General features: G+C 39.1%; 1 protein-coding gene across 13 annotated transcripts in view; it reads left to right on the plus strand.

Moving 5' to 3' along the window:
• The window catches only part of LOC105480599 (kelch-like protein 24), a 176,217-nt gene that overhangs the window by 41,086 nt on the left and 118,945 nt on the right, over positions 1 to 16,186 (plus strand). For 11 of the 13 annotated variants that reach the window (XM_071091344.1, XM_071091346.1, XM_071091343.1 and 8 more), the window contains one exon: positions 12,106 to 12,203. In XM_071091344.1, the coding sequence (XP_070947445.1) occupies positions 12,106 to 12,203 (98 nt within the window). Of the gene's footprint in view, positions 1 to 5,190; positions 7,045 to 12,105; positions 12,204 to 16,186 lie in introns of those variants that run through there. The other 2 variants (XM_071091356.1, XM_071091357.1) reach the window with 1 other exon arrangement.

Raw genomic sequence — 16,186 nt, forward strand, 5'->3', positions numbered from 1 at the left:
TTGCTTCAGCCTCCCGAGTACCTGGAATTACAGGTGCCCACCACCAAGCCCAGCTAATTTTTTGTACTTTTAGTAGAAATGGGGTTTCACTATGTTGACCAGGCTGGTCTCAAACTCCTGACCTTGTGATCCACCTGCCTCAGCCTCCCAAAGTGCTGGGATTACAGGCATGAGCCACCGTGGCCAGCCTATTATTTTTCAATAAATCTACTTATTGTCTCTTCTTTGATTGGAAGCCTATTAAATAAAATCCAAAACTTTTACCACTTCATTCTAGACCTTCTGCTGCCTGACCTTCATTTGACCTTTCAGCTTCACATTCTATAACTTTACCTCAGGTACCTTAAGTATCTGTCATTTGTAGTCTCTAAACAGATCATAAATGTTCTTGCCTTGGTTCATGCTGTCGTCTTAGCCTGTAATGCCTTTTTTACCTTCTCTACTTGTAATTCTACTCATCTTTCAAGGACCACTTCAGTACAACAGAGTTTAACTTGGGCAGAATGGATCTTTTTTGCTTTCTGATCTGTTAAAGCACTCACACCTCTTATGGCAATTGTATATTCCCTTATGGGTATAAATGTTTATTTCCTATACTGGAATTTGGTCTTCTTGAGGACACTATTCTAACTCATCTTGTATGTATCTTGCATTTATTTGTGCATAGTAAATATATATATTGAATAAGTAAACAAATGAGGAAGTACCAGAGAGACTTAATTTTAAGATAATATTATTTGCAAGATACATTAGAGGTACAGCATAGATTATAAGGATAGTGAATAGGGTTTGAATATAAAACCATTTTTCTAAAGTTGTTGACATTGAGGTATAGTCTCCAATTAGTAATATATATGGAGTAACATTGCCCCAGTTAATGAAAGGCACTTCAGCTTCATGGTACAGAATGAGTATTACCTTTTCTCCCTCTCATATCACATCTAAGTAAAAATAAATCACATTTCTTCAGCTCTGGGACCTCCCTTGGAAAACCATTCTCCAGCCCTGTAGAGGCGACAGTGTTCCCTACTTGCATGAGAATCCTCATGTGATCAAGTATTGAGACTTATTTCTAATTTTTAAAAAATCTAAGCTGCTTTTTATTGGTTTATTTCAGTGAAGATTGTAAAGAATAATGCATTTTTATTAAGAATTACTGCTCTGCCGGGTGCAGTGGCTCACGCCTGTAATCCCAGCACTTTGGGAGGCCAAGGCAGGCAGATCACGAGGTCAGGAGATCGAAACCATCCTGGCGAACATGGTGAAACCCCGTCTCTACTAAAAATACAAAAAAAATTAGCCAGGCGTGGTGGCGGGCGCCTATTGTCCCAGCTTCTTGGGAGGCTGAGGCAGGAGAATGGTGTGAACCCAGGAGGCGACGGAGCTTGCAGTGAGTGGAGATCGCGCCACTGCACTCCAGCCTGGGAGACAGAGCGAGACTCCGTCTCAAAAAAAAAAAAAAAAAAAAAAATTACTGCTCAAGCTGGGTGCAGTGGCTCATGCATATAATCCCAGCACCCCGGGAAGCTGAGGCAGGAGGATCACCTGAGGCCAAGAGTTAGGGACCAGCCTGGGTGATAGAGTGAGACCCTGTCTCAAAAACAATTTTTTTAAAAAGAAAGAAAAAAGAAAAAGAATTACCATTTATTCAGAACTTTGTTATATTGTATAAAACAGTAACAGTTTAGGAAGATAATTGCCAGTATGTAGCATATTGCAGGGTATACATGAATGTTTTTTAACTAGGTTATTGAGATAAAATTGAGAAAAAAATAATAATAGGACACACATGGCACATTTTCTCTAATTAAACAACATTCATTGACTTTAGAAATTTAAAGAAAATAAACATTTGGATCAGAAGTATATTAAGTCTAATGAAGACAAATCATTGAAGTTCAAATCTAGTACTGGGATTTAGGGGATTATTTTCTCTCCTCTGTTTGTTCTTACCACCAATGCTACTAAATACATCTATGCACACTGATGTGATCTCGGCTTACTGCAACCTCCGCCTCCCGGGTTCAAGCGATTCTCCTGTCTCAGTCTCCCAAGCAGCTGGGATTACAGGTGCATGCCACCACACCCGGCTAATTTTTGCATTTTTAGTGGAGACAGGGTTTTGTCATATTGGTCAGGCAGGTCTTGAACTCTTGACTTCAGGTGATCTGCCTGCCTCGGCCTCCCAAAGTGCTGGGATTACAGGCGGCAGCCACCGTGCCCGGCCTTATGCACATGTTATTGATAGGTAATTTTTGAGCCATGTGTAAGTGATTGTTTACCTTTTTAATGCTAACTAATGAAAAAGGATAAATGAAACTAATTTAATTGTATACAGTTAAATGAACCCAATACTGTTGCTTTTAAAAATGCTTAGAATTTTTTTTTTTTTTTAAGCGGAATCTCGCTCTGTCTCCCAGGCTGGAGTGCAGTGGCGCGATCTCGGCTCACTGCAAGTTCCACTTCCTGGGTTCACGCCATTCTCCTGCCTCAGCCTCTTGAGTGGCTGGGACTACAGGCACCCGCCACCACGCCTGGCTAATTTTTTGTATTTTTAGTAGAGATGGGGTTTCACCATGTTAGCCAGGATGGTCTTGATTTCCTGACCTTGTGATCTGCCCACCTCGGCCTCCCAAAGCGAAAAGTGCTTAGAACATTAAATGCAAAAAAGAGCTGAAAAAAATGAGGTCTTTATGTTTTACAGTCCTAATGGACCCAGCCTATTTATTTGTTTGTCCTTCACCGTTTCCATGCCTCTTTTGACTTTGCGTAATTCCTAAAAACACAATTTATTATTCGAAACATATTTTGCTTTCCTGTCAGGAACATCCTTTAAAAAAAACTATGGGATTTTTTTTTTTTTAAAAGTCAGTGATGAAGACTTTTTTTCTCTCTCTTCAGGAGACCAGGTATTTAAAATGTCATTAAAGATTAGAATAATTAAATGAAAAGAAATCTGATTCTTTTTGTCTATTATTGACATTTTAACATTTAAGCATACAAAAATGACAAGGAGAGGGTTTTTTTTGGGTTTTTTTGTTTGTTTTGCAATGTTAGGATCATGTTTCATTTCAGTCTTTAAAAAAATTAAAGCTTTATGTATTGATAAATTATTTTTCCTATGAGCTGCCCTTACTCCTGAGTGAAGACTAAGTTTTTCCTATGTATAAACAAACACATAGAGTAAATGGTATTTTACTAGCATGAAATACACTATTACATCAGATAGATGTAATTTCCTGATATGAATACTTGGTTTCAAGGTTGTTTGCTTTTCTGAGCATTATTATCTGAAATGATACTAATTACCAAACCATGTAATTATATATTATTTTAGAATCATCATCAAAATAACTATAAGGTTCAATAGTGGGAACTACCTTGTACCTGAAAACTAAGGTTTTTGTTTATTATATTCAGAACTTTAAGAACTTATAGAAAGAGCTCATTATGCTTTAAATGAAAAATACTAGAGTTTGTTCCATAATTGGTGCAATTCATAGGGGGTAGTGGTATTCTCAACAAAAGTGTCTTTCACTATGTGATAATGGGCTAAGTCGTTCTGGGTGTCTGTAAATTCTAATATAGGCATTTTTAAGTACTCACAAATTCTTTCAGACCTAAAGATAGTATCCTATTATATAAAGCCACGAAGATTTAATTTCTTCTATAAGAGCAAAATTTATATACAGCAAATTTGGCCAAGTAAAAATGCTTATTGAACTCATTGGTAGAACCTATTTCATTGTTGGTTATATGGAACCAGGATAATAAGATGCAGTAACTTTCTGAATTAAAGGGAAACTTTAATTGGAAATGGAAGAATATCTGGCCTGCAGTATAATTAGATCCATGTAATAGTGAGTCCGTTGTTAATGTAGGGTTGTTTGTTTGTTTATATTTTTTTTGAGATGAAGTTTCGCTCTTGACACCCAGACTGGAGTGCAGTGGTGCAACCTTGGCTCACTGCAACCTCCACTTCCCAGGTTCAAGCCATTCTCCTGCCTCAGCCTCCCGAGTAGCAGGGATTACAGGTACCCCCCACCACGTCCAGCTAATTTTTTGTATTTTTAGTAGAGATGATGTTTCACTGTGTTGACCATACTGGTCTCGAACTCTTGACCTCAAGTGATCCACCTGCCTCTGCCTCCCAAAGTGCTGGGATTATAGGCATGAGCCACCATGCCCAGCCAGGTTTTGTTTTTGAAGAATCACTCTCATCCTTGCAAGAATACTTGTTTCCTATAGTAACTGTATTATTGACAGAGAATAATAAAATTTAGCTTAGAATCCCATTGTGTGGGAAGTTAACTGTAAGATGTTATTTGAAACATTTATATGGCCCAGTCAGGGCTCCTAATAACAGTGTTTCATTAACTTAGTTATAAATTTTTTCCTCATTCATTCATTCAATTTGTGGGTAATCCCATATAATGAATATTGTTCCTACTCCTTGGTCATGTAACTGCCACTTTCTATAATAACCTTACTGTAATAGGAGAAGCAAGCTAGGCTCTTTAAAGATGCTTTTGCTTAACTACCATTAAGTTAAAACCCTTTTATCAGTCCACAACCTACCTCCCACATCTTGGCCCCAATTACTAACATAAAATCCTTTTTTTTTTTTTAAACTTTTATTTTAAGTTCAGGGGCACAAGTGCAGGTTTGTTACATAGATACACTGTGTCATGGGGGTTTGTTGTACAGATTGTTTCATCACCCAGTTATTAAGCCCTGGTACACATTAGTTATTTTCCTGATCCTCTTCCTCCCTCAACCCTCCACCCTCCACCCTCCGAAAGGCCCTAGTGTATTTTGTTCCCCTCCATGTGTCCCTGTATTCTCATCATTTGGCTCCCACTTATAAGTGAGAACATGCAGTATTTGGTTTTCTGTTCCTGTGTTAGTTTGCTAAGGATGATGGCCTCCAGCTCCATCCACATCCCTACAAAGGACATGATCTCATTATTTATTATGGCTACAACTGACATAACATCTATCTTGACATTCATTTCATTCATGCAAACTTATCCAGCACTCACACACAGAACAGAGTTGGGCCAAAGAACCTTAGCTTATATCATGTCTCCCTTTTTTTGACTGTGTTAAAGCATTATTTTGCTTTTCTGTTTGTTACCAAATCCTTTATCTTCAATGGTTAATGTTTTGTTTATGTATTTGGTTAAACAGGAAAACTGTGGTATGTCTGTGTGTAATGGTAAAATATATATCCTGGGTGGAAGACGGGAAAATGGAGAAGCCACAGACACTATTCTCTGTTATGATCCTGCAACAAGTATCATCACAGGGGTAGCTGCAATGCCCAGGCCAGTGTCCTATCATGGCTGTGTGACTATTCATAGATACAATGAGAAATGTTTTAAACTCTGAAGCCAGGATACCTCACCGAAGAAGCCACACCAATCCAAGATGGGAGGTTTTAAAAACTCTAGAGTGGGAACTTCACATATCTCCTTTGTGCCATATGCAAAAAGTAGTAAAAATAATAATTTGGTGCCTTTCTCCTCAAAATATCAATCTTTCAAACTGTAATAAAGCCTTTCCTATAACTGAAAAAAAACTTTTTTGTTAAAGGTAATGGTGGTTGTTACTTGGCCTTTGAGGAGTGTACCTTTGTAAGTATTTGTAAGAAGCCTATGTGAATTAGGAAATGTCTGTCTGCAGACCTTTTAGGAACGTGTGAATGGTGTCTTCACTTATTATGTATGTTTATCTGTATGTATATTCCTTATTTTGTCATATATGTAGAGAAAATTGCATGACTTGAGGCATCATTTAGGTTGAAGAAGTTAATGCTTAGAATGCATTCTAGGAGAAAAAATCAGTTTTAAAAACCTTTGTTGTTAACAAAGTATATCCAGATTGATTAATTTTATTGAAGAGTTTTTTTCTGTAATTGATAAAAATGTAATGACAATTCAGGTATCATAAAATACTGAACTATTGTGACTTTATTCTTAGAATTGCTGTCTTACATTAAACATGTTTTTAGGGGGAAATTGGGTAGGAGATAGAAAAATAAGTGCCCCTACAGAGGGGATTAAAATGACAAGTTAATTCCTAAGAGAAAAATGGAATGGCCATTGAAGGAAAAATGACCCACTATGGCTCTCAAAGTTTTTATGCATCATCTCTTCAATCTTCTAAGAAAGTTTCTTTTCTTAACTTGATAAAGCAGTTGAAACCCATTTTGCAATATTGTCTTGTGAAAACCAGAGACAGACAGCCAGGCACAGTGACTCACACCTGTACTCCCAGCTACTCAGGAGGCTGGGGCAGGAGGATTGCTTGAGCCCAGGAGTTTGAGGCTGCAGTGAGCTATGAACGCACACCACACTCTAGCCTGGGCAACGGGGTGAGACTCTGTCTCAAGAGAAAAGAAAAAGAAAAATAGGGATAGGTTTTCTTCCCTAGCCCAGTAGGGTTTGACCTCATTAGTATGGTGCTTTGGGTGAGGACCTCTTCCTTGATTATCCTAACTTCTAGTGAACAGCTAAAATTCCTGAGAGGCTCTACTGTTACGGTACCTTTAATAGGATAAAGCAGGGACCACCTATCTCAGTGGGTCCATTTTTCTTTTAAAATTAGTTATCTGAAAAAACTTAGCAGTAGTTCCCATCTTTAAGATAAGTCTTTCATTTGGCCCCCATTGTGTAAAATACTAATCAGCATTTTCAAGCTTCAGTGGACAGACTGCTTTTGTCTAGATTTTTCAACTCCACTTTATAAAGCTTATCAGTTTTCAGAGAGGAATGTGAATTTTTTTTCTAATGCAAATAGATGGATATGGCAGGAACTACAGCATAAGTGATTATTGTGATTCCGCGTGGATGGATATAATTTACAACATTTAGGGATGTTCTAGGTAGCCTGCTGTAGGTTAACTTCCAGTCACTGTTGTCTTTCACATTATAATTTGTATATTTCTTGTGACAGAAGGGATGATGCAAATATGTAATTAGAGTGTCACCAGATTTCTGTTAAAACCAAGTTTGAAATAAAAAGCCTGACATTGGTAAGCTACATTGTTTTCTCATCTTAGAATGATACAGAGATTTCAAATAGACATTTTTTAAACTTTAATGCTTAGCTAGAATCTACATTCTGAGGAAAACTCTAAAAAACTTAAAAATTGTTAGGGAATTTTTATTTTTCAAATCATAATTTTAAAATACCATTTTGTGGTAACAGCAATTCAGAAAACAATTTTCTATCATCTTAGTTGAAAGAATGTAGGTACAGTTTGGATACTTGTACTTTAATTTTAGAGTAAAGATCTGCATTATACTCTTATAGATAATAGAATTATTTAGATCAGAAATTCTTTACAGTAAATGAGATAATGTGTGAAAAAGTATTTTGTAAATGGGGATTCTACAAATGATAGTTGTTATTTTCATGTGTATTTGTAAGATCATGTCCATTTCATGAATACAGGACTTCACATAAAAAAAGACTTTCTCAAGATAACTTTGTATTCCAGTATTTTTGTCTATTGTAAAAAGTATTAACTATTTACTTTTATTTTGTTATACATTTATTTTAATATCCATGTGTTTATTATAGTAAATTTGAAATGAAATCCTGAAAAACAGATTTTTTTAAGCACAGACCTCATACCAATATTAATTTTTTCTTTACATAATTTAAAACTACATAAATTAAGTAGTTAAAATTTATATTGAAGGCCACCAAGAACTTACGTTGAATCTTAGAAAATTTAAATAACTATTTTAAAGTTATCCAACTTATATTTTCATTTTTTAATATTTATCTTCCTTTACTAATTCTTGATCAATAATAGCATTAGACTTGATAAAATAAACAAGAATTTTAGAGTAGGATTACTATACCAAAAGGGATATATCAGCCAAACTGGTGTCAGATTGTATTCATTCTCTCATCACCTATCAAAAATCAAAAGATTTTTCTTTTGATAGGTGATGCTCATATAAACCTTTGGTTTGGAATCTATATATGTACATGTGTATGTATGTAGATAGTATGGTTGTATACACACATATATACCAAACACCACAGATTTTAGCAGTGTGCGATGATCAGAAAAAAAGCATATAAAGTAAAAATTAGTTGACCATGCTAAATTCGATTCTGGAAGATTTTTTTATTTGGGCATTTCTACAACTTTTTACATTTGAAAGTACATGATGAGTATTAGTAATGATGACTTGTGAATAATCAGAATCTTTATGACAATTTAGTTTTACAAGGTCAGAAGAGATGAGTTTGCTAAACCCAGCTGTGATACCTCAGTTGGAAAGGGAATTCAAAGGTATGCTTTGTAGAACAGAAAAGTACAGGTTTGTTTGTTTTTAATGAACTTTAATCCTTTTCTGTTTTTCCTCTATGTGAGTCAGCTACAAAAGTGGTCTAATTTTTACAACAGTAGAACCTCCTCCTTTTCTACTGTAATCTTCCCACTGACTTTACTGCACAGGTATGAAATACTAGCGTATTGGATCTTCAGTAACCTTTTTATTTCCTAGATGATTGAAATATAGGTATTTACTCCATTTAAACCAGGTGATAAGATGATGTAAATACTCAGGGAGGGTATTAACTTGTTACTTTTGCTTGTTTGGGGTGTAAAGTGCCATAACTGAATAATCTTCAATTCATGATTCTAGAGTAAGTTTAATTTGGAAAAAGGGGCTTCACACATGGTGGTGGTTGAACATTGATTCTTTTATATTTAAAAAGATGAAAATGTTTTGTGGACTGATACATTTTATCTTAGTGAATATGAATTGTTTATGTATCTCTACTGTCAAATAGCCTTTTTGAAACTCAGGAAAGACAAAGGTTCAATTACACCACTTTTGTCAATAAGCAAACCAGGTATGTTTTGTTTTTGTTTTTGTTTTTTCCTGTTGTCTGGATATGGCAATAGATTTTTTAAATTGCTGTGAGAACCCATATATGAAAAGAGAGGAGTTGAATTGTGTGTGCCTTTTATGTCTTGAGATTTATATGTGGAAAAGACATCTACTTCAAACTGTATTTTCTTTTTTGGGGGGCGGGGGGACGGAGTCTTGCTCTGTCACCCAGGCTGGAGTGCAGTGGTGCGATCTCAGCTGACTGCAACCTCCACCTCCCGGGTTCAAGGGATTCTGCCTCAGCCTCTCGAGTAGCTGAGACTACAGATGCATGCCACCACATCCGGCTAATTTTTTTGTATTTTTAGTAGAAACGGGGTTTAGTAGAGATGGATCACTCCTGACCACGTGATCCGCCCACCTCGGCCTCCCAAAGTGCTGAGATTACAGGCTTGAGCCACCAAGCCCGGCCTGTATTTTCAGAGAGAAGGGCTTGGTGTTTAGGTGGTGCCAAGTGGTAAGATAACGGCTCTTCAAGGCTTCCTATGGACTGCCTTTATTTTAGTAAACTCAAGACACCAGTTAACCTCAACAGAGTTTTGGCCTTATTAGAATTTGTTGTGCATCTTATTGAAAACCAGGTTTACATCACCTCACCCCATTACTCTTTTTAGTTAAATAAATTCACCATGCCAAGTAACCAGAATGGAGCGAATTGGTTGATCTTTAAGGCAGTAGGTTTGACTAGCTAGCTATCATTATTGTCACATCTAATGCTAGGCACCAGAAACCATTTGAGCCAGGAGTGTGAATGAATAATTCCAGAGACACTTTAGACATTTTTTAATGTTTTATATGAACGTTTTACATTTGTGTGATTGCCTTAGATATTAAATTTTCCTAGTGCTGAAGGTTATCATCATAAATTTTTTAAAAACAGCAACATTCATAACTTATTTTATATATTGTTCCAAAGAAAAGAATTTGTTTTAATGGTTTCAAAATAACTGCACCTGAATTTGTTTATGTGCCTTAAGTTCTCTAGTGCTATTTCAACTTTTTTTTCAATCTAAATGAAGCTTACCTTAGATAAGCTTCATATTTGTTTCCTATAGAATAAATAAACTTCCCCTTCTTTTTTTTTTTTTGAGACGGAGTCTCACGCTGTTGCCCAGGCTGGAGTGCAGTGGCGCGATCTCGGCTCACTGCAAGCTCCGCCTCCTGGGTTCACGCCATTCTCCTGCCTCAGCCTCCTGAGTAGCTAGGACTACAGGCGCCCGCCACCGCGCCCGGCTAATTTTTTGTATTTTTAGTAGAGACGGAGTTTCACTGTGGTCTCGATCTCCTGACCTTGTGATCCACCCGCCTCGGCCTCCCAAAGTGCTGGGATTACAGGCTTGAGCCACCGCGCCCGGCAACTTCCCCTTCTTAAATTGTGTAATAAGCACCAACGTGTGGTTGCTTGGCAGAATGAGAATGTTAAGGGAGATTGTTGGATGTTTGGAGTTTCATTATATTTTTTGTTTTTATTTTTTGATACCTAGGTGCTTTTTAAAATATTCAGACAAATATCTATCTTACATTGATTAAACCCGTGTAAATTCATTTGCAGTATCTACATCAAATGTCAAAAAAGTATACTTATTTTTGTTCCATACTTATGTACAATTTTTTCCCTCTTCAGGCTTTTTCATTTAACTTTCTTGAAAAAGCACTTACTCCTCCCTCCCTATCACCCCTCCCCCATGGTTTCTTTATTTAAATTTTTATTAAGAGTTGTTGGAGCTCTAAGACAATACAATTTTAGAGTTGAACAAAAGTATAATCTGCTTTATAACTAGTATAGACCTAAGGTCATTTGCTTTCAATTAGAGGCTCCAGAGTCTTCATAGTGAAAAGAATGCTTTGTATTTCATTGTTCTTAGTTAAGTTGTAGCACGTGAATACTTACATGTGTTGTTTAAATATACTTCTTGCATAGTTTAATTTTTTAAAAGTTGTATCTAATAAAATGTCTTTTAACCATTATTACTTGACTATATGGTTGTATTAAATTTTGTTTACCAAAAATTTGTTGTTCTGTTTTATTTTAAATATATTTAAAGGGTTGTGCAAAAAAGAGATGGAGAAAATACTGGATATATTAATAGATGTGTATATTTACTGGTATGTCCATAAAATAACTGGAAGGATAAATAAGAAACTGAAAACGTTAGTGTGTAAGAGGAAATGAAATGGTGACTGAAGGACAAGTAAAAATGAAACTTTACTGCATACGTGTGTGTATATATATATATAATTATAAATACGTATAAAATCAATTTCTTAGTCTGAAACACACGAAAGTATTCCCTATTCAAAAAATAAAATTTTTTTTTTTTTTTTTGAGACGGAGTCTTGCTCTGTCACCCAGGCTGGAGTGTAGTGGTGCAGTCGTGGGTCACTGCAACCTCCACCTACCAGGTTCAAGTGATTCTCATGCCTCAGCCTCCTGTAGCTGTAATAGCTGGGACTACAGGTGCGTGTCACCATGCCTGGCTAATTTTTGTATTTTTAGTAGAGACAGGGTTTCATCATGTTGGTCAGGCTGGTCTCAAACTCCTGACCTCGTGATCTGCCCGCCTTGGCCTCCCAAAGTGCTGGGATTACAGGCATGAGCCACTGTTCCTGGCCTAAAAATTTTAATTAACACAAGGTGACCCATAACATCTGCAACCAAATGTTCTTGCGATTTGGTTCTCACATTGAGTCAAAGAAAATTTTTTTAAAAAGCATAGTTATCCTTTTTTTTTTTTTTTTTTTTTTTGAGATAGGGTCTCACTGTGTCATCCACGGGCTGGAGTATGGTGGCACCATCATTGCTAACTGCAGCCTAAACTCTTGGGGTCCCAAGTAGCTGGAATTGCAGGTGTGTGCCACCACGCCTGGCTAATTATTTTTTGTAGAGACAAGGTTATGTTGCCCAGGCTGGTCTCCAACTTCTGGCCTTAAGTGATGCTTCTGCCTCCCAAAGCACTGGGATTACAGACATGAGACACCACATCCAGCCTAGGGTTATTATATACTGCAGAGGCAATGTCTGAATTTGCATTGGCAAAAGTATATTTTTGAAAATACACAAAAACACTATAGAAGCACATAATATGCTTAGATTTTATGCTTAGAGTTTTGCCATCAAAGTAAAGGCAATTAGGGTTTTCATCTTGTTATTATTATTTTTGAGACAAGTTCTCACTCTGTCACCCAGGCTGGAGTGCCGTGGCGCGATCACGGCTCACTGCAACCTCAACTTGCCAGGCGCAAGCAATCCTCCCACCTCAGCCACACAAGTACTTGGGACTACAGGTGAGCACCGCCATGCCTGGCCTTTACTTTTATTTTGTAGAGATGGGGTCTCGCCATGTTGTCTGAAGCAGACAGATCACCTGGGCTCTGGTGATCTGTCTGCTTCAGCCTCCCAAAGTGGTGGAATTGCAAGTGTGAGCCACTGTGCCCAGCCCCTAGAGTGGTTTTTAATGTTAAAGGTGTTTTCATTTGACTTAATGCCTCTATAGTTATATCTGTAAAATGCACGGGCTTCATCAGACCTGATTCCAACCAGTTCTTTGCTGTAGAGTCATTTACCTCTCTCAGTCTCACTCTTTTGGTTCTAGGAAATGTAGCCATAATACTTATCTTACAGGCTTCTTGTAAGGAGATATTATGTAGTATATACTGAAGGGTGAACATAGTTATCACACACAAGAGCAGCACATAACTTCATGCAGCTGGCTCAGGGCAAAAATGCAATGTGCAAAGGCAGGGAAGGAATTGAAAGAACTAAAAGTATTCATTAGCTCATATTTGAAAAACCTTGGACAATGGATGAATAGGAGCCTCTTGTATTATACTTTAAATTTTCCCTTTTTAAAAAAAATGACCTTGCTGGGTGTGGTGGCTCACGCCTGTATTCCCAGCACTTTGGGAGGCCAAGGCGAGAGGATCATGAGGTCAAGAGATAGAGACCACCCTGGCCAACATGGTAAAACCCCATCTCTGCTAAAAATACAAAAATTAGCTGGGCATGGTGGCATGCGCCTGTAATCCCAGTTACTCAGGAGGCTGAGGCAGGAGAATCTCTTGAACCTGGGAGGCGGAGATTGCAGTGAGCCGAGATTGAGTCACAGCATTCCAGCCTGGGTGACAGAGCAAGACTCTGTCTCAAAACAAACAAACAAACAAACAAAAATCACCTACTGTTTTAATGGAATGAGGAGGGAAATGGACTATACCTGTCTTCTGCTTCTCTGCTGTTTACTAACTGATAATGGAGACAGAAGGGATAGTTTCCTCCTAATTATGTTAGGATCTTTTTTTTGAGATAGGATCTCACTATGTCACCCAGATTGAAGTACAGTGGCACAATCATGGCTCATGGCAGCTTCAATTTCCCAGACTCAGGTGATTCTCCCACCTTAGCATCCCTAGTAGCTATAGGACTACAGGCTCATGCTACCACGTCTAGCTAATTTTTAAATTTTTTGTAGAAACGGGGTCTTGCTGTGTTGCCCAGGCTGCTCTCAAACCCCCGACTTAAAGTGAACCTTCTGCCTTGGCCTCACAAAGTGCTGGGATTACAGGCATGAGCCACAATGCCCAGCTCACATAAATCTCCTATACAAAATATAGATATCAGCATTGTAGAAGGAGTATAAATTAAGAGAAAAATCATATGAGCTTTCCCAGCTATCAGATTATCATATCAATCAATATTAAGATTCTTTCCTTTAAAACAGACTGCCTGCATTTTGGGCCACAAAAACTCAGACTCATTCAATATACAAACTCTGGCTACCCAAATTCTCTGTTTGGTCTTATCTATAACAAATAGAGTACAAAGCAGCAAGGAAAATTCCCTGATAGTTTCTTCTCTCTTTTTTTTTTTCTTTTTTTTATAATGAGAAGAGTTCTTTAGGCACATTTATGATGTAGGGTCCAAGGGAAAACAAAAGGGGTTTTAATAGGAGAAAAGGCATACACATTTATTAATGTGCACAGGGGAGAATCACAAAGTAATTACCCCACTATGCAATGGGGTAGAGAATGTCATATACCCTTCTTAGGGGAAAGGAAGATAGGAAGTGTGGGTGATTTCAGGGAGGTAGTAAATGATTTTTATTTATTTATTTATTTATTTTGAGACGGAGTCTCTCTCTGTCGCCCAGGCTGAAGTGCAGTGGCACGATCTTGGCTCATTGCAACCTCTGCCTCCCAGGTTCAAGCGATTCTTCTGTCTCAGCCTCCCAAATAGCTGGGACTACAGGCACGCGCCACCATGCCCAGCTAATTTTTGTAGAGAGAGGGTTTTAGTAGAGATGGGGTTTCACCATATTTGCCAGGCTGGTCTCGAACTCCTGACCTCGTGATCCACCTGCCTCAGCCTCCCAAAGTGCTGGGATTATAGGTGTGAGCAGTAAATGATTTTTAAGGGAATTAAATGGGTTTGTAGAACTTTGAATGGGCTGGGACAAAACTCTGTTGGGCCTACAGAGTAGACAATAGTTTGTGACAAAAGTCTGTTCAGTGTGTTAACAGACTTCAGTCTTTCTTCCTGCGATATGAGTTCACTTAATGAAAACTCGGGGCCAGGCACGGTGGCTCACGCCTGTAATCCCAGCACTTTGGGAGGCTAAGGCAGGCCTGTTGGCCAGGCCGGTCTCGAACTCCTGACCTGTGGTCCCAGCTACTCGGGAGGTTGAGGGGGAGGATCGCTTGAGTCCAGGAGGGCGAGGTTGCAGTGAGCCATGATTGCACCACTGCATGCCAGCCTGGGCAACAAAGCAAGACCCTACAGCAAAAAAAAAATTAAGGCAGGCTGAGCGCGGTGGCTTACCCCTGTAACCCCAGTACTTTGGGAGGTCGAGGTGGGCGGATCACCTGAGGTTGGGAGTTCGAGACCAGCCTGACCAACATGGAAAAACCCCATCTCTACTAAAAACACACAATTAGCTAGGCATGGTGGCGCGTGCCTGTAATCCCAGCTACTTGGGAGGCTGAGGCAGGAGAATTGCTTGAACCTGGGAGGTGGAGGTTGCAGTGAGCCGAGATCACGCCAGCCTGGGCGACAGTGAGACTCCATCTCAAAAATAATAATAATTTAAAAGGGTGGCCAGGCAGAGTGCCTCATACTGTAATCCCAGCACTTTGGGATACCGAGGCGGGAGGATCACCTGAGGTCAGGAGTTGGAGACCGGCCCAGCCAACATGGTGAAGCCCCGTCTCTACTAAAGGTACAAAAATTAGCCGGATATCACTTGAGCCCGGGAGGCAGAGATTGCAGTCAGCTGAGATCATGCCACTGCACTCCAGCCTAGGCAACAGAGCAAGACTCTGTCTCAAAGAAACAGAAGAAAACAAAACAAAAAAGTAAAAAAGGCACTCCACCCTGAATACCTAATCACCACACAGAGGCCCCAACTGCAAATACTGTCACATTGGGGATTAAGTTTCAACACAGAAATTTTGGAGGGCACAAACATTCAGTATATAGCATAGGAGAAGCACATTGCATGGCTCTTTTGGGTTATGATAGGGTCCATCTACAAGGGTGGGATATGGTTTTGTCAAAATCTTTTTTTTTTTTTGAGACGGAGTCTCGCTCTGTTGCCCAGGCTGGAGTACAGTGGGGCGATCTCGGCTCACTGCAAGCTCCGCCTCCCGGGTTCGCGTCATTCTCCTGCCTCAGCCTCCTGAGTAGCTGGGACTACAGGCGCCCGCCACCTCGCCCGGCTAGTTTTTTTTGTATTTTCTTAGTAGAGACGGGGTTTCGCCGTGTTTGCCAGGATGGTCTCGATCTCCTGACCTTGTGATCCGCCCGCCTCGGCCTCCCAAAGTGCTGGGATTACAGGCTTGAGCCACCGCGCCCGGCCAGGCACTCACTTTTAACAGTTTTTTGTTTGTTTTTGTTTTTGAGATGGACTCTTGCTCTGTTGCCCATGTTCCCCATGTTCGAGTGCAATGGCATGATCTCAGCTCATTGCAACCTCTGCCTCCCAGGTTCAAGCGATTCTCCTGCCTCAGCCTCCTGAGTAGCTGAGATTACAGGCGCCCACCACCATGCCCGGGTAATTTTTGTATTTTTAGTAGAGACAGGGTTTCTTTTCTTTTTTTTTTTTTTGAGACAGAGTCTCCCTCTGTTGCCCAGACTGGAGTGTAATGGCGCAATCTCAGCTCACTTCAACCTCCGCCTCCCAGGTTCAAGCAATTCTTCTGCCTCAGCCTCCCAAGTAACTGGGATAACAGGTGCCCACCACTACGCCCAGCTAATTTTTGTATTTTTAGTAGAAACA

This window comes from Macaca nemestrina, chromosome 2 (genome assembly GCF_043159975.1).
Source record: "Macaca nemestrina isolate mMacNem1 chromosome 2, mMacNem.hap1, whole genome shotgun sequence".
Classification (NCBI taxonomy): domain Eukaryota; kingdom Metazoa; phylum Chordata; class Mammalia; order Primates; family Cercopithecidae; genus Macaca; species Macaca nemestrina.